The sequence below is a fragment of the Camellia sinensis genome, chromosome 8 (genome assembly GCF_055761805.1).
Source record: "Camellia sinensis isolate YWXY chromosome 8, ASM5576180v1, whole genome shotgun sequence".
Classification (NCBI taxonomy): domain Eukaryota; kingdom Viridiplantae; phylum Streptophyta; class Magnoliopsida; order Ericales; family Theaceae; genus Camellia; species Camellia sinensis.
In genome coordinates this window covers 73651426-73674752 of record NC_138968.1, presented here as the reverse complement: position 1 = coordinate 73674752, position 23327 = coordinate 73651426, and the positions used below count along the sequence as shown (strand labels likewise).

Sequence of the window (23327 nt, the reverse complement as noted above, 5' to 3'; positions counted from 1 at the left end):
CTACCCTTTCAGCCTAATGTAAGACCGCCCAAAAAGAAAAAAGAAATGAAGAGAAAAAACCTAGTGTAATACCGCTAGTGGCTAAAATGCGCCAATAGGGACAAAAGCCTTCAACACAAGCCTCAACCGAAATCGTACGGTCGGGAACAGTAGATTTAACTATGCGCAATGTCGTAGCAGCGTACGTTAGGGAAATCCATTATCGATAGTCTAAATTGCGCAGATTGGAATGTCCCTCAAAACCTAGACACACAAGTTCAGCGCTCTCTTTGTCTCTCTCTTCTCTCTCTGTCTCTCATACACCTCGGTGGTTTTTGAAGGCAACCCAATACAGTCCTTTGGAGTCACAGGTTTTACTGTTCGTATCTTTCCTCAAATTCATGCTTCGAACTGTTATGTTTTCTTGATTTCTAACGTTAATGTAGTTTGAATCACACCAAACCCAATCAACAATTTCATCACAAATCTTCAACCTAGGGTTTCAAATTAACTATATATTACCCTGTGTAACTTCAAGTAACAATGTTATATGATTGAGTATTGTAGCTTTTGAAGCTTGGTTATTGTGTGGTTGTGTTGTTTTGAATCCTGGGTTGTTATGGGGGATGTGAAAATACCCAATTGGCTCAAAGGGTTGCCATTTGCACCTGAGTTTCGCCCGACTGACACTGAATTTGCAGACCCAATTGCTTACATATCGAAAATTGAGAAAGAAGCTAGTGTTTTTGGTATATGTAAGGTTATTCCACCATTGCCCAAACCTTCAAAAAAATATGTTATTTCTAACTTAAACAAGTCACTTTCAAAGAGCCCGGAGTTGGGTCCAGATATAAACGTAGCAGACGTTTCTTCTTCTTCGAAAATGGATTCTGGGAATGAGGCAAATGACGGGGAGGTTCGGGCAGTATTTACCACAAGACACCAAGAATTGGGTCAGAATGCAAAGAAAACTAAAGGAGCAGTTCAGGCTCAGCCACCGGTTGTTCATAAGCAAGTGTGGCAAAGTGGGGAAGTATATACGTTGGAGCAGTTTGAATCTAAGTCGAAGGCTTTTGCCCGGAGTCAATTGGGTATGGTTAAGGAGCATTCTCCATTAGTTATAGAAGCACTATTTTGGAAGGCAGCTACCGAGAAGCCTATATATGTGGAATATGCGAATGATGTGCCTGGCTCTGGGTTTGGAGAACCAGAGGGAACACTTCGGTATTTTCATAGACGGAGGAGGAGGAGATTATTCAGTCGAAACAGTCGAGTTAGCGCTTACAGCAAGAAATATCATGTAAATACTATGAGCAATAATTGTGAAAACACAGGGGCTTCAACCAAGAATAGTCCTAATTCTTTGAGTGAAACATCCAAGGTGTCTGTTAGTTTACCAATTATGTTGTCAAATCAAACTTCACAGATTTCTAAGCAAAAGATCTCAAATGCTTCTAATGAGGTGGAAGGTACTTCTGGTTGGAAGCTTTCAAACAGTCCTTGGAACTTACAAGTAATTGCACGGTCACCTGGCTCACTTACGCGTTTCATGCCAGATGATATTCCGGGTGTTACTTCACCCATGGTCTATATTGGTATGTTATTCAGTTGGTTTGCTTGGCATGTTGAAGATCACGAGCTTCACAGCTTGAATTTCCTCCACACTGGCTCTTCAAAGACTTGGTATGCAGTCCCAGGAGAATATGCATTTGCGTTTGAGGAAGTTGTTCGTAACCAGGCTTATGCAGGAAATTATGATCGCTTAGGTATGTAAAGCACTTTCAGTTATTGGCTTAACAATATTATGGGTATTGAGTGTGGTTTATGGTGCTGATAAATCTTATGTTATTTGCTTGTTGAATGTGTTCTTTGGTACCTAATGAAGATACTTAAAAAGCTGAAGTCTTAAATTTTATTAATTTGATAACTATGAAAAGAACTGCTGCTTCTGCAGAACAGGCCTGCCTTCTCTCTGCTGGCATTACCCCAGCTAGAATAACTGCATGTCCTCAAAGTCACTTGCTTCATGCACAAGTGTGCTAAGGCGTTGTTTCGACCTAATATGATGAGAAGGATTTGTAGCCACCTGGATGAATTTTGTAAGCTGTTGGGGATGAGCCACTGCAGAAGCAGCATTACTTTCATTTTCAAGACTTTTTAAACTTTCCATGTTGGCAAAATATTATGAACATTTTAAGCTCACATGTTTATCTGGTATGAAAATAGTTTTTTGCATGTTGTGTCATCATTGGAAACCTTTTTTTTTTTGGTGTGAACTACACATGACTGGCATATATTCTCTTGTTATATCCTCATCAATGCTGAAGCAATGGCAATATTAGTGGGCTTATTACTCTGCATTTGCTTGATAAGTAATTGAATGGTTTCAAATATAATCTACCAAAAGAAAAAAAAGTAAATAAATAAATAACGAACAGGAAGAAAAAGAGACTGGAAATATGATTTTTAATAGAAGGAAATGTAGAAGAAAAGTTTAACTACCTATTCATCATATAAGAATATCCATTACACATTATTCAAGTATTGTAGCAGATGCTGATAAATGATAATCATAGAATTTCTAGAAGATATAAAACAAGAGGATAAATTCCTGCTCAACCCAACCTAATTCACCATTATCAACCCATTCCATCATGTCCGCCATCCCAATATCATTTATAATTGAAAAATTCGTTGAATAATCTATTGTGGAACCAAAGACAAATAATTTGGAGAAGATAGTCAAATTCCTAGGAGAGGGAAAATGAGAGAGATTGGGGTTGTCAATGGTGGTTAGTTTGGTTGTGATGATGGTATTTGTTTGTATCTGCTGATGAAGGATGTGCACACATTAAATTTCAATGGAGACCATACTTTATCTTTCTACAATTCTCTCCCTCTCTAGTTTGGTTAATGATGAAGGATGGGTTCTTCAAAGTAATTGGTGCTATTGCAATGAGAACACCTGTTATAGAATCTAGATCAGTACCACATTGGTTTACTAGAGTGGTAGCATATTCTTGGGAACTTCAAATTGATGAATAAAACATAAATGTAAATGGCCTGTTATGATATTAGATGGAGTTAGGTGGAGAAAGATATTTGTGGTGGGTGATGACTAATGACTTGTGAGGAGTGAGGACCTATGTTATATGGACTTTCTATGTTATTTGTGGCTGGTAATGACTAATGACTTGTGAGGATTGAGGACCTATATTAAATGGGGTTTCTATATGTATAAAGTGCTTGTGTCGGACAATCGACACTTGGGTAAGGTTTTGGATATGTGTCTGACATGTGAAGCTGGACATTCACCTATCAAATGGATTTAGCACCTATCAAATGGATTTAGCAATTTCGAGTCTAAGTTATGCATGAAATCTCTATGGGACCTTATGAACGCCGTTTTACCATAGAAAATAAAATAAAAATATTGAAAATATAAATATTTTGTTGTGTCATCCTTTGACATGTGAATTAGATGAATCGGACGCATAGATTTAAGCTTGCACCTGACACCCATACAAAACCATGTAACATATATGAGGACCTATGTAGCTAGAAGTGTAGGATTTGGTATTACATAGACTAGGGTATGATACAAGTATCGGGTGTACTTTTGAGGGAGATAATATACCACTAAATTTCTTATCTTGTAACCAAGCAAAGGATATCGTGTTAGTGGATGAGACTAGAGGAGTTAACTGTAGAAATTTAATGTATAAAGAGAAATGATTGTATTATTGATTGTTGTATTGATCTAAATTACAATGATTCATGATTCCTATATATAGAAGAGGGTGAGTGTGTAGTAGGTAAAGAGTAGGTGAAGTGGAGGTGGTAGTGGTGTAGTGGGTTAGGTTTAGTGGAGTAGGTGAGGTGGTAGTGGTGTAGTGGGTTAGGTTTAGTGGAGTAGGTGAGGTGGTAGTGGTGTAGTGGGTGGATTTTAACAGCCCCCCGCAAACTCAAGGGGGATAGGAACTAACCAACTTGAGTTTGGAGAGAGTAACAAAACAAGAAAATACATAAAAATAAAAAAGGATAGGAGACACTGTATGGTCGTGTCAGACCGTTGGTGAAGACACTGTATGGGGTGTCATAACGTTGTAGAGGACACTGTATGGTGGTGTCAGACCGATGTAGAAGACAGTTTATGGGGTCATGTCGGACCGTTGTAGAAGACAGTTTATGGGGTCATGTCGGACCGTCGTAGAAGACAGTTTATGGGGTCATGTCGGACCGTCGTAGAAGACAGTTTATGGGGTCATGTCGGACCGTTGTAGAAGACAATGTTGTGACAGTTTACGGAGTCTTGCTGGACCCTTGTAGAAACTAACCGGAATCAATGTCGGGACAGTTTACAGGGTCTTGTCGGACCCTTGTAGAAACTAACCGGAATCAATGTCGGGACAGTTTACAGAGTCTTGTCGGACCCATAAAGGAGCTAACCGGAATCAATGTCGGGACAGTTTACAGAGTCTTGTCGGACCCTTGTAGAAACTAACCGGAATTTATGTCGGGACAGTTTACAGAGTCTTGTCGGACCCTTGTAGAAACTAACCGGAATCTATGTCGGGACAGTTTACAGAGTCTTGTCGGACCCATAAAGGAGCTAACCGGAATTAATGTCGGGACAGTTTATAGGGTCATGTCGGACCGTTGTAGAAAGCTGCACCCTCAAAAGGCGTGCCATCAAAAGGCGTGCCCGAGTCATCAAAAGGCGTGCCATGAAAAGGCGTGCCAGGTTGTCGGCGAGCGTCGAGTGGCGCGCGATGCGCGTGGCTGCCTCTGTGTCATGGTCTTTATAAACCGAAGCGGAGGAGGTAGAAACTGAGACAGAAGAACTGAGAGAAACCTCTGAAAAATTCTTCGTTTTGCTGAGAAAGATAGTCTGTAACACTCTGTTGTGAGAGATATTCTGTAACACTCTGTTGCCCAGAAAATGGCCTCGTCTTCCCGTGGGCTGCTCACTCTCTTTCCCGATCTTAACGAGGCCACAGGAGAGAGAACTGGTGCGGTGTCCCGTGAACCTCAACCAAACACCACTGGGTTTGCTCCGTTGAACTTTCCGATGCAGTCGGTGGAGCAAAAAATGGCAGTGCAAACGGATGTGGAGGCTAATCAGTATACTTTGAAGGCATGTGTGGAGTCCATGACGGCGGTCACAAACTTGTCGCACCGGCTGCAGAGTAGGACAAATGAGGTGCAGCAATTAAACTCCCAGCTGGCTCTGCTCCAACGCATGTATAAGGATGCGCGAACAGAGATAAGCGTGCTAAGGGCAGAAAACAAGGAGCTGAAGCGGAAGGCCACCGTGATGTTCCGATTTGGAGGGCCGCCATATGCTGCAGTGGAGGAGCAGGGAGTAGGCAACTTGCTTGGTGGTCTAGGAAGTACAGAGGGAGCACCGTCAAGAGCCGCCCAGGACGGAGGCAAGAAAAAGAGACCAGCGGTAGAGTAGAGAAGAAAAAAAAAAAATCCCGCCGGTGGATGTGGTTGTTTTGTTTGTTTGGTTTTTTTTTTTTTTTTTTTTTTTTTTTTTTTTTTTTGTGTGTGTGTGTAAAAGTGTGATCGGGGTTGTTCCCTGAGATAAATAAAATATGATTGGTTGTGCAAATTTGTAAATAGTTTGCAATGGTGTTTGGTGTTTTTTTTTTTTTTTGTTTTTTTTTTTTTTTTTTTGTTTTAATAAGAATAATAATAATAATAATAAAAAATAGGTATCATGGAGTGGGCGGTGATAAAAATATGATTTAGAAAAAAAGAGGAAGGTGGTGGAATGATGGGTCAAAAAGTAGAATAAAAGAGAAAAAAAAAAAAAAAAAGGTGCACATGAGTTGGTATGTCAAAAAGTAGAATAAAAACAAAAGTGCACATGGGTTGGAAAGTAACATGACCTCGTCAATTATTTGTCCATAACTAGTTCCTTTCTCCTTAAACCAGTATGGGATTTTTCTCTTGGAAAATATGATGTTATCATCGGGGAGACCCGGCAAAGCAAATGTCTCTGTAACATAGAACAAGAACCTGGGAATGCCGAGGCGAGCACCAAGGTCGGCAGTCCAGGGATGGAACATGTCGCTGACGATGCAATCAGGGCGGCGTCGTTTGAAATGATCGCCGATGACCTGCGATTTTGGACGCCGATCACGAGGTTGAGATTTTCCGGCGAGGAAAAGAAGCAGAAGCTTCCGAGATCGCAGGATTCGCCTCTGATGGTGACGACGTAGGCGAATCGGACGGCGATGATGAGAACACCGAAGACAAAGAGTCGAACCAGAATGTTCCTCAGTAAGCTTGGCTTAGACTCCATAGCTCTCTGTATATACTAAATCTAGAGAGAGGGAGAGAGAGCCGTGGGTCTCCTTGGTTTGATGCCAGGAGAGTGTAACAGAAATTGAGAGAGAGATGTGGAATTTGTGGCAGCGGAGTGAAGGAATGTGTGGAGGTCCGGCGGGCGGCCAAGGCGAGGCTGCCGCCCGCCGGTGAAGCAGAATTACTAGCTTCTTAACCTTGCTCTGATACCATGTAGAAATTTAATGTATAAAGAGAAATGATTGTATTATTGATTGTTGTATTGATCTAAATTACAATGATTCATGATTCCTATATATAGAAGAGGGTGAGTGTGTAGTAGGTAAAGAGTAGGTGAAGTGGAGGTGGTAGTGGTGTAGTGGGTTAGGTTTAGTGGAGTAGGTGAGGTGGTAGTGGTGTAGTGGGTTAGGTTTAGTGGAGTAGGTGAGGTGGTAGTGGTGTAGTGGGTTAGGTAAAGAGTAGGTGAAGTGGAGGTGGTAGTGGTGTAGTGGGTTAGGTTTAGTGGAGTAGGTGAGGTGGTAGTGGTGTAGTGGGTTAGGTTTAGTGGAGTAGGTGAGGTGGTAGTGGTGTAGTGGGTGGATTTTAACATTAACATTAAGTTGGAGACTTGGAGAGAAGCACTTGAATCTAAAGTTTAGGATAAGCAAAACGAAGACTGAGTGCATGGAGTGTAATTTTAGTAATAGTAACAATGGAAACAAGGGAAAAGTCAAGTTTGAAAACCAAGAACTACCTAAGAGTGACGATTTTCGTTATTTAGGATCAATTATCACAACGGTTAGGGAGATTATAGCAGATATGGTCTATAGAATTAAGGCGGGGTGGCTTAAGTGGAGGAGTGCGTATGTAGTATTGTGCACCATCAGACTAAATGGAAAGTTCTATAGAATAACTATAAGGCCAATTATGTTGTATGGGACGGAATGTTGCGCAACTAAGAAAAAACATGTAGATAAGATGAGTGTTGTTAAGATGAGAATGCTAAGGTAAATATGTAGTAAGACTAGAAAAGATAGAGTTAGGAATAAATATAATCTAGCCTAAAAGCTCATTAGTATGTTTGTTGCTTAGGCAAGAGGTCCAAAATGAATGAATTAAAGTATGAAGATGCCAATGCATGGCTCACAACTATGTTAAATGGACTCGGTTACGGGTGTTAGGTGCGGGTATGTATCTAGAGGTCGGACTGGTCAAACCATAAATTTAAGAATAATTAGATTCGGTAAAAAAAAAAATCATATATATTTTTAATTAATCTAAGTATGTGAGATAAAATGGTGTTATATGTAACTTACATTGTCAAAAAGACATTTCTAGCAATTATACAACAATATGCACATGCAATAATAGTGTTATATACAATTATATAAGAAGTGTCCGTTGAAAAATATCTTAAACATATCCCATACCCTTCTCCGAGTGTCGGATGTCCGACACGGATATTTAATTTATTTTGAAGAGCCCGTGTAAAATAGGCTCACAACATATATGTGGTGGTGCAAAGCTCATCCACTCAACCATAGTCTTCAACACTGTGGCTCTCGAGCACCAAGGTTTGCCCAGTGCTGCCGCTCCAATGGTCCTTCAAACCTCATTCCTGTACAGAACGCTCGAGATTATCACCTCCTTTGCTTAGTCACCTTTGCATTGCAGTATAGCTTGGCTCTTGTCTTGCCTTTGTCTCCCCTATGCACTCCGTCCCTAACTTGGGATCACTCAACTCGCTACTATCACAACCATCACTTAGCAACCTAGGCTGGGAGTAGGGAGTAGGGAGTAGGCATTCATTGCTCGAGATCATCGTAGGATTGTGGATTGGAGGTTAGGATCATAGGTTTGTCAAGGTTTCTTAGTTGTATTCCCTGGGAAGATAGCTCCTTCTTGACCAGTCTTAGAGAGAGAGAGAGAGGACGTTGACCTTATACTCATGCTTGCTGCGCTATGATACACCTCCTAAGGTATCATACCTATCTCTGCAGCTCCTATGATGTAGCCTTCCCAGTCTGAAATCATAAGACACAATAGTAGGGCTGATATCACCACTCTAGCGAGTTGAGAAGAACTCACCACCCATCCATAGGTGGCTTGGGTTCTAATACTTGTGGAGTTCATAAAAGGGTATCATATATGCTGCCACACAATAAAACAGCATTTGCATAACTTACGCATAACAGCCCCATAATTCAAGTGTTCAAGGTCTCTCACTGCCATTCTCTCTTCCTCTAAGGGTGCCTTGGTGATGTAGGATTGTGCTGTGAGGACTTTAAAACTGGATTTCTGTTGGGTTTTATTGTGGTTCAAAGCTGAAAATCAGTGAGAATTTTAGGGTTTCAATTAATGAATGGAATGAACTAGGTTTAGGATTGATAAATTAGAGAAAAGGGATAAAACAGGGGCTGTTTAAGAGCTGTGAACAGTAGCTCGTGTACAAAAAACTAGTGTTGCATCACACAAATCCACAGGAGGCTTTAAAACTCAAAATTCTCTAAAATATAAACTCTATTAAGCATTACATGACTTTCTATAGACTTTAAAGACTTCCTTTACCAACTAGGATTCTAAAATAGGAAACTATTAAAACTTTGACTTAAAAAATCGATTTAAGACCAAAGAAAAAACATAAATAAAACCAATTAAATAACTTGACCTACAAGACAATCCATGGGTGACCGCAAAACTCATATCCAAAAATTTTGCAAATTACCAAACTACCCCTAACCTTAAAATTGATCAGCAACTTTCTTAATCTAAAATAAACATAAATAAGACTCTTCTAAGACTAGAAATATAATTATAGATGATTCCAATTTTCTCAATTGAGTTCGACTTGAAACCAAGCAATTTTCAAACATGAATGCTTCCTTAATTTTGGTTTTCCTTGCTCTTGTTGTGGACTCTTTCACTTGGTCTTCTCCTCTGCTGCCTCTAGTGATCTTTAGCCATTGAAGTGCCCATCATCTTTCCAGAGGTCCACAACCAACCACCTCTCATACCTAATACCTACAAGTGTATATGCCCCTTTTTTTGTTTAGGTTATCATGGTCTGAACTTTTGTACTTGGGTGACATCCCCTTTTGATGCCTTCTTTATATAGTTTGCTTTACTTGTCAAAGAAAAAAAGAAAATAGAAAATAAAAACAAGGAAAGACATGTTCATATGTCTAAAAGGGAAGTGACAGACCTTTTCTAAAGGCATAGAGAAAAAGTGATATCAAGAGAAACATACCCTTATCCTGTGGTTTGGGCTCAAAGGAGTGAGACCATAACAAACAAATTTTTATGATATCCACTTTATATTTCAAGTCGCATATCATATAAAAAAAATACAAATTGTATAACTGCAATGCTTTGAATCACATATCACTATCCTTTCAAGTTGACTCATTCATTCTTCTTTTTGGTACATAAATTTAAAATTAGCTTTCAAATTTCATTGTACTGTGTTATACCACTTTTAAGCTAGTGAAAATGTTGCAACCAGAATTTCTTGTCCTTTCTCTTTTAAATTTCTTTGTCATCTTCATTTTTTTTTTTTTTTGTGAAGGAAAAAAATTGTGATAATTGATGTATCATGCAAATTATGTTCAATTGTGGGAGAAGGACTGATTGAGCAATTTGGCCTGCTTTTTGCATATGTTTACCTTCAAATGAGATTTTAAACCTTAAAAGTTTGTTGGCAATCCTTGGGTAATCGCACCAAGTGCACTTGCAATCGTCTTTAGGTTTTAATTGACAAACATAATTTAAAGGTTGTCTGTATTATCATTATCTATTTACATAATTTCAGGTTCGATATTTGCATTTAAAAGATGTTAATTTCTCTCTCTCTTTCTCTCTCTCTCTAAGGTAGTTGATAAGGACCTGTTTTTGAGATTGCTACGAGTGTAGATGGAGTATAGACCTGAACTTTGGTTTTATTGTGCAAAGTGGAACTCTCAGACTCATTTCTATTTTTTTTGATTTACTTGATGAGGGTGAAAACTACCAGAATTTGTGGTTCCCTTATAGGCCTTTAAGATTTTAGGATACTATTTTTGTGTGCAGATGGTTAATAGTTTTAAGTAAATTTGCATTTTTTTATGATAGAAATAATAGTGACTCCCATATTTTTTTAAAATTTTACATTGGTTTCGAATTTATACTTGGCTAAAAGCTGATTTGACCAATTTGAAAGTTGTTTGATGTTTGGCTCTTTATCAACTTGTTTTTACAGAAAATATCTTTCAATGTGAATTTTGTAGGAAATTATTTCTATTGCATATTATAACCTATGTCTTCTTTTCTATTTTTTTTTTTTTTTTTTTGCAGCTGCTCTTTCACTTTTGGGTGAGAAGACTACTCTTCTATCACCTGAAGTTGTTGTTGAGTCTGGCATTCCATGTTGCAGGTGGGTTACTTCTCGTAACGCATCATCTTTGGTTCTTCCTATTGTTGTCATCCCTCCCCTTCAGCTCATGAATGGGATTATGTTATTGTAATTAATACTATTTTAGGTAGACTTGTTGAGCTGGGTTGGGATATGATTTCTGTTTCTTATTGTTTTACTGAAATTCTTATAACATCTATTCTGGTTTGATTTCTTCAGGTTAGTGCAGAACCCTGGTGAATTTGTTGTGACTTTTCCAAGGGCTTACCATGTTGGATTCAGCCATGGTAATTGCTTTGCAGTTTGTTTCTACGATTGTTATTGTGTCCTTGACTAAATAGCTCTGACTAGTATAAACTCCAATCCAGCCTTTGGTGCCTTGAGAAATTAAATATTATTTGAAAGCTGAAATTAGAATATACCAGTATGACTTATTTTAACAGTTGTGTCATTTGTCATTTGTGGAATAGCAGTGATGATATCGAAGGAACAATAAAGGATACAACCTCTCTTGATGAGCCAACGTTCTTCGATCCATAATTGCTCTAGAAAAACTTCATTATCCAAGTCTAGTTTGTACTCGAGTTGGTTAGTTGTCTATTTCTTTATGTAACGTAGGTCGTCATTGATATGATGATGTATCGCCTATAAGCATGTATTGCCAGAATGCTGAAAGAAAGTGATAGTTTTTACATATTTTATATTGCCAGATTGATACGCAGCTGACAGCAAGTGATCTGAAACATTTTCCGTTTGAATGCTGAACTTTTAAATCTGGAACAGAAGCCATAAGATAAAAAGGGCATAATTTTAAATGCTGTTGTTCATTAGAGAGAGATGTTTCCTGTTATGCAAATAATTTCTGAACATAATTTACTTCTACCATGATTAAATGAAAGCAGTATTGTGCTTGCTGCTGTGTTTTACTAGCTTTATAGTCTTTGTTGTTTATCGTTAACATCTATTAACAATATTCATAATGGACATGCTTATTTGTGCTTCAAAAATCTCTCCTTTTGTATTTGTGCATATCATTTTTTTGGATAAATTTTTGGGGTTGTTCATGCTATGGAAAGTTTAGTTGATTCCTTTATTTTTTCTCTTCTTTAAAAAAATTCTGATAGGATTCATTTTGGCAATCTAGGTTTTAATTGTGGGGAAGCTGCTAACTTCGGCACTTCAAAGTGGCTTAAAGTAGCTAAGGAAGCTGCAGTGCGTAGAGCTGCTATGAATTATCTCCCCATGCTTTCCCATCAGCAACTACTATACCTGTTGACAATGTCTTTCATTTCAAGGTCAGTTTATAGTCTCTTTATTTTCTTTGTTTCAGATTTTCTATCAATCCTAAGCTATTGGGTAAATTAATGCTTGAAGTAAATCTTTTAGTTGTTGCTCCAGAAGTCTGCTTAATGAAAATTTTTAACTTCATATAGTCGTGATTCTTGTAAGATAGATTGGAATCAAAGTAAGTATTCTGACAGAACAATAATAGGAACTCAGAGTAAACATTATTTACAAACTCTCGAGAAAAATAAATATTGGCTTCTTGAATCTGGTGGTTTCTCTTGCAAGTCCTACTCTTTGATGATTGGTTCCACCCCCTTCATTTCCTTCCATTTCCTCTATTTTGACTGAGAGCTTCAAATTGCTCCCAAAGGCAAAAGCTTCATTGTGTATGGTTGTGAATTGAAATGCCAAAATTCATGACACGCTTCAAGATAGGAGACTCAACCGAGCTTTATCTTCTAGTGCGTTTTATGTGGGATGGATAGCACGAACGTTTGAGCTGTTTTACAGGCTTCAGTGGTTTTTAATTTATGGTAGAGTATGTTTGGGTTTGTAGACATATATAATTTTGCCAATTTCGGATTGCGACAAGTTCCATGACGTTATACTAAAAATTGCCACATGTAATGGGTGAATTGCATGATGCCACATGTTTAAACATTGCATTTTTCCAAATTGACAATTCCTGGGCTAATTAAATTAAGCCACTTGTCATATTGGTCTGGTAAAAATGGAAATTAAATATTTCCTCTATTCAAATTTGACTGCATGTCTTTAGATTAATATTGATTTTTATCTCTTCAAAAAATAACTAAATCAATTATCTTGTAGCTAGGGTCTTATCATGACTCTCATTCACCCTATAACTATAAATAGGGGTAAGCTCGCACACAATTATAGATACACAAATCAAGAGGAAAAAAACTCCATCAGATTGAAGCCTCTAATGCTCCCAAAGACTTTCTCATCTAAACTTTAGATCTCGAGGCAATTATTTTATGAATTGTGACAAAACTTCATCAATACAATACAAATTTATCTTCTTTGCACACGTTGGAGAAGGTTTCATTGTTCGATTCAGGAACACAGTGTCCAACCTTCAAGTTAGTGTTCTTTAGAAGAATTTCTTTGTGAAAGAATACTCTAAAGATTGTACTTTCTTTGTTGTTAAATTAATAAATTAAAATTTTGGGGAAATTACCAAAAAAAAAAAAAAATTCTCAACGTTCGACTCTTGGAACGAATCAAATCCTGAAATTTTTAATTTCTTCAATTTAAACCTTGAACTTCCAAACTGGTCTCAATTTAAACTATCCGTCTATCTCCTTCCTGTTAAAGCCATTAACAAAATATTATTATTATTATTTTTTTCCCAACGTGTGCCATTATCTCGTTCTTTTTCAAAATTTAAATCAATCTCAAGTTTAACTTAGCTACACCTAATCACAACTACTCATATAAATCATCCTAATCACCCACCTCAAAACTACCATACACGTCATTACACTTGATTGGCCCTCTCTCCCTTTCAACCAGCACTCCGTCGTCTTCCACCCCATCCTCTTACCCACAACCGCTCTTTCTTCTACCAGAAAACGTCCAACCATCTGAAAATTGAAAGTGAACTTTTTATCAACAACCGTTGACGTTTGCCTAGATGAAGATTTTATGGAAAACCCCAGTTAAAATCTTAATCTAAAGGATCAATTTGGGTGCATAATAAGTAACTGAAGTTAGGAAATTCAAGATGGCAATGTTATGGAGAAATCTAGAATTTGAGGTCTGTAATTGCCGATACCTTCTTCAAGATCTAGTTTAGGATCATACAAGTTTGATATGGGTGGCAGCTTTCTGGGAATCAAGGGAGCTGCTGGTGGTGGACCGTGGTAGAGCAAGATTTGTAGTGTATATATAATGTATGTATGTATGTATAATTATTGTGGGTAATTTGATGGATTTATACATGCATTCTTTGCACCTCTTCCTAGAAAATAATTACTCAATTTGTACCCTTGGCTGCTGGGAATAAACTTGCCCTTGCTCCCTACATTCTAGGGCATGTCTATAGGGCATGCTTTTACTTTTGTGAGAGGCCCCTTGACCCTAATCAAGGTGGTCCAATTTGGATTCTTCAACTATGGCTTTTGGCCTACTCCCCTAACTTTCAAACCAGATACCTTGAGTGTCATGAGAACATAGAACCCAGAACCAATGGGGAAAAATATGCCTGGGTCAATCTCTTCTCTTAGGAATCAGGCGAGCTGTTGGTGGTGGATCATGGAGGAGGAAGGTTTAGAGTGTATATATAATGTATGTATGTGTATGTATATGTATAATTATTGTGGGTGAATTGATAGATTTATCCTTCTCTGTTAATAACTTTTAACAGAAGTTGATGGATAGTTTAAATTGGGATTAGTCTTAAAGTTGAGGGTTTAAATTGAACAAATTGAAAACTCGGGGTTTGATTTGTTACAAGAGTCAAACCTTAGGTTTTTTTTTTTCTTTATAATATATAGTAATTTTCCTTAAAATTTTCCACTATTTTGTGTCTTTATTTTGAAGATAAGAAATTTGTGTGAAACAACTTGGTGGGCTTCAACTGCAAGACACATTTCTTCTTTATTTTAGTGCATGTTTTGAACTTCCTTGTTTTAGCAATCTGTTACCTCATCATCTTTTTGGTGCATTTGCGTGATATCGACTTCCTTCGGAGAAACAAAAAATAAAAAATCTTATGGGCTCTACGATCAAATAGTCTCAAGTACAGGTGTTAGGTGCAAGCATCTAGAGATTAGACCTATCAAACCTAAACTTTAAGGGTACGCAGACGTTGTAAAAAATGTTTATATTTTTATATTTTTAATCTATTAGATGAGATCAAATGGTGTCATATGCAAGATATAGTGTTAAAAAGACATTTAATATCAATTTTACAATGATATATATTCCCCCTGTCCCAAAATAATGGTCCCTTTTGGGGAATCCAACTTTTTTTGATAGTACATTTATGGCACTTTAAAAAAAATGATTTTTCAAAATTACCCTTTGATAGTACATTTTTTGGGGAATATCAATGTCATAATTGTACTTTTTATGTTGTTAATGAATTTAAAAGAGGGCAAAATAGAAAATTTATATTGTTTTTGTCATTGATTTTTGAAAATAGACTAATATTTTGGGACAATGAAAAATGGAATAAGGGACTAATATTTTGGGACGGAGGGAGCACATAAAATGATAGTATTAAATACAAATATGTAAGAATTGTGATGGAATGCATCGGACACATGTCCCACACGGGGTATTTGATTTATTTTGAATAGTTCATGTAACATATTTTATCGTAAGGCATTAAGGAGGGGCTTTCCTCATCTGCACCTTACCAGAAGACTAGAAAAAGGTTCAGAATTTACTGCCTAAGGCCGAAGATAAGTTGAATTTTTTGGTTTCTCTAAAGGGGAATCCCGTTATCATTGTGATTAGGTATTTTCATGTGGAGACTCTTCCTTATTTTTCCTATTCCTTGTGGATGGGTTGCTCTTTGTTAGGCTTAAAATTGAGGCTGAGGCTTTGTTCAGGGTACTCAAATATCATAAAGTCATTGCTTGCAGGGCATCATTGCCCATTGTATTTTCTCTAGTATCGTTTCTTGGACTGGTCATACTAATTGGGGAAAGTTGCTCTTATTATTTTTAAATGTGAAACATACTTCCAAGATAGGGACGCCAAGATCGTGATGCCATTAAGTGCATAGATCATCTAATGGTATGACTGATGAAACCTTGTCAGTTTGAAATTTTAATTGACCATTATTTGCTGTCTTGATGCTTCTCTTTTTTTTTTTTTTTTTTTTTTAATTTTGGTTATCCTTTCTGTTTTTTACGTTTTTGCCCATTGTATTTTACGTTGTTACGTTTCTGGTCATACTAATGGCTCTTTGTTTCTGTAGTTCTTTACTAATAACATCTGATTTCTCATTGAACAAGGGAATTCCAAAACAAATGGTTTTTCATTAAACAACAGAATACCAAAAAATGAAAATAAGAGTAGAAGTTAAAGCGCACCACATTCAAACTAAGTAGGATGTGAAGATTTTAGGCAAAATTAGGACCAAGTCAAGGTCATAGCACATCAAGGCAGATATGAATTAGTTTTATGCTATTACATCAGTAATCCATATAAAGCACATCAAACTTGAATAGAAAACTTAGGGCTGTGTTTAGAAGAGTCTCTGAAAACAGTTTTCTGTTCTCACACTGACAGAAACTAGGAGGACAAAAAAGCATTTAGTTTAATTCTTAAATTTGTTTTCAGAGAACTGATAAAAAGAACCATTTTCAGGGAACATCAGAATGTTATTTTATATTTTCTGTTTTTTGTTTTCTAGTCAGGAATGCTAAAAAAAACTAAAAAAGTGTCTTAGAAATTCTTCAATTTTTGGAAAACATGTTTCGGAGAACTATTTTTTGGAAAACATAGCCAGCCAGGCCCTAAGCTTTTCATGGAAAATACTTGATAAATTATCTTCTTGAACGAATGGAAGCCTGAATCAAAAGAAAATAGATATGGATTTCCATCTGAGAAGCGCTTTTGTTACCCAAGATTTAGTTGATGTAAGCAGTCATGTTTTTTTTATAGATTTTGAAGTGTTTTTTGGTCAGAAACTTTCAGGGTTTAATTACTACTACAGTTGTCATGATCTAGTGATCTTGCTTTGGTGCATTTGACAAGTATTAAAAAGTTGAGACATATTATGTTTCCTTACAAATTGTGACATCATAGCTGGCCCTCTAATTGTAAGAGATATTTTCACTTGTTAAGTTCTGTTAACTTATACTATTGTGCTGTTGTAGATTGTTTATTATTTATTTTAATTATTTTTTATTGTTAATATGGATATCAAAGGGGCTCATAATAGTTGTTTATATCTCACGTTTGGTATGCTGGAATTGTTTTGGATGCCAGAATCCCAAGATCCTTATTGCCAGGGGCACGAAGCTCACGTTTGAGAGATCGCCAGAGGGAAGAAAGAGAGCTGTCAGTGAAGAAGGCTTTTATAGAAGATATTTTAGGCGAGAACAATTTGCTAACCAGTCTTCTTGGAAAAAAATCATCTTATCATGTAGTCTTATGGGACCTGGAATCACTACCATCTCCAAGTAAACAGTCTGAACCATGCAGCAGTGTTGCCGTGTTTGTTCCTCCACCAAGTGAAGACGTCTGCTCAGAGATTAAGGAAAAACAGGATCTGCTAAGTGAGATGAGCTTGTATATGGAAACTGTGAACGACTTGTATTTGGATGATGACGATTTATCATGTGACTTTCAAGTTGATTCGGGGACATTAGCATGTGTGGCTTGTGGGATTCTGGGCTTTCCATTTATGTCCGTGGTGCAACCTTCTGAGAAAGCATCAATGGAGCTTCTGCATGATTTAGGAGTGTCAAAACACATAGAGTCTCATTCCCCTCTAGTCCTTGATGACATGGTTGACGTTTTTGTTTCAGGTATATATATGGTCACAACTGTCTTGTCTAAAGTTTTTGTTATATTCTTTTCGAGTCTTTTTACTGTCTCTTTTTCTTGTTTTTTTCCATGGCTATTCATATTCTGGCTAATTAACTTAACAACTTAACTTTGATGTCACCACGGAGATAGCATAGCAGAAAAAAATGGAGATTTTCCATTGAATCTGTGACATTCCCAGGCCTATACTTGAAATTGAAATTCTTTTAGTTCAGTAATTTTATAAGATGATGTCTGAAAAAATGTTGTAGAAAGTGCATAAGCTTTTAACTAGCCAAATAAGTATCAAGGAAAAAGTAGTTTGGTATGCAGGTGCTGTTATGGAGCTGCCTTTGGCCTACCATATTTACTCATCTTTCTTTCTTTTTTGTTTTTTCTGAGCCTTTTCTTCATCTGTGGAGGTATTTTCATTTTACCAAGTTGTTTTCACTTTTAAAGAAAGTGGGAACGTATCATATTTCTTCTCTTTTGCAGATGGACTGAAGGACGAAGGTAAAGCTCTACAGAGACAAAAATCTTCAGAATATAACTGCCATATCCCAACAAGCAGAGCTTCAAAGTGTGAGAGAGAGTTAAAGTTGACAAAGGATGACGAAAAATCCTCAGCTGATGCTAACAGTTTCCCTTCAGATGCAATTGAAAAGATTGAAAGGAATGAGAGAAATTTACTTCACAATCCTAACGGTGCATCTTCAAGTGCCAAATCGATTGAATCTGTGATTTGTTCCTCAGAGGATCTATCTGCCGTTCCTGATCTTTCTCCACCGCTGAAGGATTTGCCAGTTTCTTCAGAAGCCAAGTTTGACAAGGGTTGGAGTGCTACGAGGGGATTTCTGAGACCACGGATATTCTGTCTAGAACATGCAATTCAAATTGAGGAGCTTTTGCGTTCCAAAGGTGGAGCAAATGTCCTCGTAATTTGTCATTCAGGTAAGGATAGTGCATAAAACAATCCAACATGTGAGGCTATTAGTGCTCTTATTGGGTTTTTCCCATTCTAGTTTTGAAAAGTCAAAAGAGAAAATGCATATGCTTGATACATGAAAAGCGTTCTTTTTTTTTTTGTGGGTGGGGGGGGGGGGGGGGGGGGGGGGTTGGCTATAGAAAATGACGTCAATTGATCATGAATTTATTTAAATTTTTGACAGCCAGCCTTTTTTTGAGCATATATATCACCTTATAACAACAAGCCATTTATGTATAAAATAATAATAAAAATAATTAGAGAAAAAGCAAGGACCACCATCTGTATAAAAGGAAAACAAAACCAAATTAGAGGTTATAATTTATTAGCAGTATAAAATATACTTGCCAGAAAATAGTAGTATAAACTATTAATATTGTATTATTTTGTATTCTAATATAATAGCAACGATAATGAATATGATTATGATAATAACAGTAAGGCTGTGTTTGGTTGGGGATTTGAAAAGGGAAAGGGAAAAGGTAGGTGAAATGTGAATAAAATATATCTACATTTCATCTAGTTTTACACACTTTTTCCTTTTTCTTTCCAAATCACTCCCTAAATCTCCCAACCAAACACAGCCTAAAAGTTACGGTAATGAAGATGATGGTATCAAAACAACAATAATTTCGGTAAAAGCTATATTGCATCTTTGTTCTCCTTATGGTCAATTTGTTTGCATTAATTTACCGATTTTTTGATTTGTGCAGACTTTCAAAAAATAAAGGCACATGCAGCAGCCATTGCGGAGGAGATTGGTAGTCCTTTTGGTTATAATGAAATTCCACTAGATAACGCATCCCAGGAAGATTTGAACTTGATTGATCTCGCAATTGATGACGAAGAACACGATGAATGTGGAAAAGACTGGACCTCAAAATTAAGTATCAACTTACGGCACTGTGTGAAGGTCAGAAAAAATTCTCCGTCTAAGCAAGAGCAGCATGCATTGGTATTGGACGGGTTGTTCTCCAACACAACTCCCAGTTCCAACACCTTTAATATTAAGTGGCCATCCCGAAAATCTCGGTCAAAACGGAACTTAAATCTTAAGAAACCATCGGAGAGCATTCAACTGCAGAATCCCGTCCAGATGAAACTATCAGGAAGCATTCAAATAGAGAAAGATGATGTGTTGGGAGCAAAGTCTGATGGAGGCATGGTTAGAAAAGAAGGTAAACTTAATCAATATTCAAGAAGGAACTTCAAGTCGAAGCCTGGTGGCTTGGCTATGGTGACAAAGACCTTTGGACACTCTTCGAAGTATGTGCAAAATGAAGTTTCAGTTGCTGATTGTGGCAATCTAGACAAGTATAGCAAGAATGTATGTCAGAATATCCTTTTTCACACTGACAATACAGGAAAGAACTCCTCAGGTTTGACTGTCTTAGGTTCTAATGAAAACCCTGGATTAACAATCAGGGACCTCAGTGAGAATTCTGTTCCATCACAAGTTGCAGATTTGCCTCTTGCAGCGGCGACTCCAGGGGTTGAAAATGTTGAGGCGCAGATTGATGACAGTTGTGGGAAGGAAATGATCATGAAGGGCAAAGCTTGCGATTCAACATCAGGGGGTGGTTCGGAGATGCAGCATGAGATAGAGGTTGATGAAGGAAATAAGGAAAATGACAAACTCTATGCTGAAAAATCTGGTGGCTCTCTCTCCTCCATTGCTGTTGAAAGTACTGAAAATTGTGAAACTCAGAGAGAGAATCAAATTACGGAGGAAATCAGCTTGACAAAGGTGGCTTGCGGTCTGGTGACTATTTCTGACGAACAATGCAATATTCAGTCTAATGGAGGTGTTTTGACGAAAGAGGCTTCTGATCTTGTTAACTCTGTTCCTTCATGTGCCAATGGCCCTGTTGTGGGGAGTTCCGATGCACAGAGGGAGCAAAACATGGTAGATAATATTCACGCGAGTGCTGAGGCAATTGATTCTGTAATACAGGAAAAGATTGAGAGTGTAAATAGAAGCAAGGAGAAGGAACCTGTTTTAAGTAATGCTGAACCATTAAGTCGATCTGTTGAGGAAATGCACAGCGATAATGAGAATTGTTCTGTCCTGGAAAATGCTGACTCCACCGTGGTGTGCGCAAAGTCAACTGCAAGAAACGGAAGGAAAAGGCGAAGAGAAGTTGAAGCTGATTTGAGTTGCTTTATTAGGGGTCCATGCGAAGGGCTAAGGCCAAGGGCTGCGAAAGAAGCGAAAAGAGGCGAAATTGATGACAGTAACAAAATGTTTGAGGAGAAACCAACATTGAAAAAGACAAGAAAATCTTCAGATGGTGTGGTTTCTCTGAAGGACAAGAAAGAGAAGAACGGAAAGGGGTCCCACAGGTGTGACCTAGAGGGCTGCCGAATGAGTTTTGAGACGAAAGCGGATCTACTCTTGCATAAACGTAATCGGTGTCCACACGAAGGGTGCGGAAAGAGATTCAGCTCCCACAAATACGCGATGCTTCATCAACGTGTTCATGATGACGATAGGCCCCTCAAGTGCCCATGGAAGGGTTGCACCATGTCATTCAAATGGGCATGGGCTAGGACTGAGCATTTACGGGTGCACACTGGGGAGCGACCTTACCAGTGCAAGGTTGAAGGTTGTGGTCTGACTTTCAGATTTGTATCGGATTATAGCCGGCACCGACGAAAGACCGGACATTACGTGAACTTGCCAACCTGACATTGTTGTTCTAGCCCTATAGCCAGGTTGGTTTTGTAATTTTATGGGGTATAACAAGGATTGGGAATTCTGGGGGCAGAACATGTCTCGGAAACAAACGTGTAAAGTTGGATTTGATGATTTTTGAGTATAGGTTAGGCGTAGACAGTCACTTTGCTTAGGTAGGTATTCTCAATTATCTGTATGGCACTGTCAGTTGATAACCCTTTTGGGTTTTTGGGTTTTTCATTTTTGAATAATTCTAATTGCACCGAATCTAATCTCAAAATTAGACACAACACTCTCACATGTGGTGGGACCTGTTAAATGTGTGGGTCGCACTCTTATGTTAAAAGGGTTAAGTGTCCGGTTCTGTGATCGGATTTCATGTGGGTAGAGGAATTGTTTTCATTTTGAACTTTTATTTGCATGTGGTAGATCACGGCAGACCAAAGTTCCCTAATATTTTCAAGTCGAATAAACTTTATGGTGGGTGAGGTGAGGTGTTCATAACAATAATATTACGGATACAGAATTAACTACTGAACAGTTGGCGCAATGAGTAGAACAACATCAGGAGCGGATCTCACTGTCTAATATGTATATGGTTAGAATTATTTTCTATAGTTGATTTTTTTTAAATTGTTGGTTGTGTAAAGACTCATCATTAAATTATTGAATGGACCCAGTCAATAAGAATCGCTTAGATTACTCCCAATTATGGAAGTCATAGACTTGAGAAGTTCCCAAAGAATCATAATAATTGAGTCTTCCACTCACTGAACGCAGAATTTGGTTGGGAAATTTGGGAAGCGACTTGAAAAGAAAAGAGAGAAAATGTAGGTAAAATGTGAATAAAATATATTTATGTTTTACTTAATTTCACACACTTTTTCTTTTTTCCTTTTCAAACTCCTTTTCAAATTTCCCAACCAAATACGGCGTAAGTTTAAGTTGAATCTATTTATTTTGTATTAGTCGTTCTTATTGGTTTGAAAAATTATGATAGTGTGTCATATAATGATTCTAGTTTAGACCTGACTCATTTATTGCTTTTAGATTGAAAAACCCGTGTGTGTAGCTGTTGTTCAGTCCATTTCCATCTTATTATTTGTTGAGTTTGGCTATTGGGAGCTTTGTCTACGTTTGGATCAGGTTAAGAGGTTAGTTTTTCTAAGAGTTGCTGCCTAGAATTTTGTTTGTTTGTTTGTTCGCTCGAGCGACCATTCCTGCACTTGAGAGCAGTCTTTTATAGTCTGTAAAACTTCTGAGAGTTTGATATTTTCGCTCGAGCAATCATTCTTGCGCTTGAACAAACTTTTGTAGGTCTGAACTTCTAAGAGGGGATCATTGTGCGCTTAAGCGGTGTCACTTATTGTGTTTGTCGCTTGAGTGGTGTTTTGGTCGCTTGAGCAGTCTGTGCGTATATCAGTTCGAGAGACAACCTTTTTCTGTCACTTTTTCATCTCTTTCTAAACATTCCAAAACCCTAGATCTACTTTCTCTCTCTAGTTCTTGAACTTTAGCTCCAAATACTCTCAATTCGTGAATTTCTTTACCCTAGTCTTTTGGAGAAAAACGTTGAGCACGTCGAGAGCTTCGTTTTAATTAGAGCATTTGGTGTTTTTGACTCTGTCAAGTTCTACCCATCTTTTCTTCGTGTCTTCTACTTTGAAATAGTAATTTTTTTGACTCTTCTATATGTTTTTTAACTTAGTTATTTGCTCTTTGAAAAATGTTCCTTATTTGGGAATTTTGGTAAAACACAGGGTTTGGTTTTGAAGTCAAAAGAGGGATTTTTCAAATCAACAATGATTTAGACCACTAAAAACTACACCACTAATAGCACTAATACATTGGAAATGACAAAAAATAAAATAAAATAATAAAAACAAGGCATAGAAAGTGGCCGGGACCCACTGCCACATCATTAGTACTCTCTTTAGTGGTCCATTTTTAGTGCTCTCAAGCATTTTTCTTTTCAAATTGATTCTTGAAAATGGTTGTAGGAACATAGTTGTGGATGAGTTGTGTTGAAATGGTGGAAATCTTTTCTCAAAATTGATTTAAAAAAGAAGAAGAGGGTTTTGCCATAATTTTGGATATTTGAAATTGTGAGAAGGAAAATGGAAAATGATGTTGGATATTGTGAAATTGAAATAATGGTTACGTTGATGATGATGGTAGAGTTGGATATGTAATATCACTCCCATTGTAAT

The 23327-nt window shown here is 37.5% G+C and overlaps 1 protein-coding gene across 1 annotated transcript; it reads left to right on the top strand.

Annotated features, from left to right (window-relative positions):
- The first annotated feature begins 245 nt into the window (after positions 1 to 245).
- Positions 246 to 21357, top strand: LOC114273733 (lysine-specific demethylase ELF6). Its single transcript, XM_028215542.2, has 7 exons — positions 246 to 1745; positions 10603 to 10681; positions 10880 to 10947; positions 11805 to 11955; positions 16916 to 17457; positions 17951 to 18406; positions 19154 to 21357. Exons 1-7 carry the CDS (start codon positions 599 to 601, stop codon positions 21127 to 21129), a joined length of 4419 nt encoding a protein of 1472 aa, XP_028071343.2. The 5' UTR covers positions 246 to 598; the 3' UTR covers positions 21130 to 21357.
- Positions 21358 to 23327: the final 1970 nt, after the last annotated feature.

Bases quoted from the DNA above. Each gene is read 5' to 3' on its own strand.
- LOC114273733 (XM_028215542.2), top strand. From the start codon at position 599: ATGGGGGATGTGAAAATACCCAATTGGCTCAAAGGGTTGCCATTTGCA. The intron at 10,682-10,879 runs GTGGGTTACTTC...TGATTTCTTCAG, and splicing joins TCTGGCATTCCATGTTGCAG to GTTAGTGCAGAACCCTGGTG. The intron at 17,458-17,950 runs GTATATATATGG...TCTCTTTTGCAG, and splicing joins GGTTGACGTTTTTGTTTCAG to ATGGACTGAAGGACGAAGGT.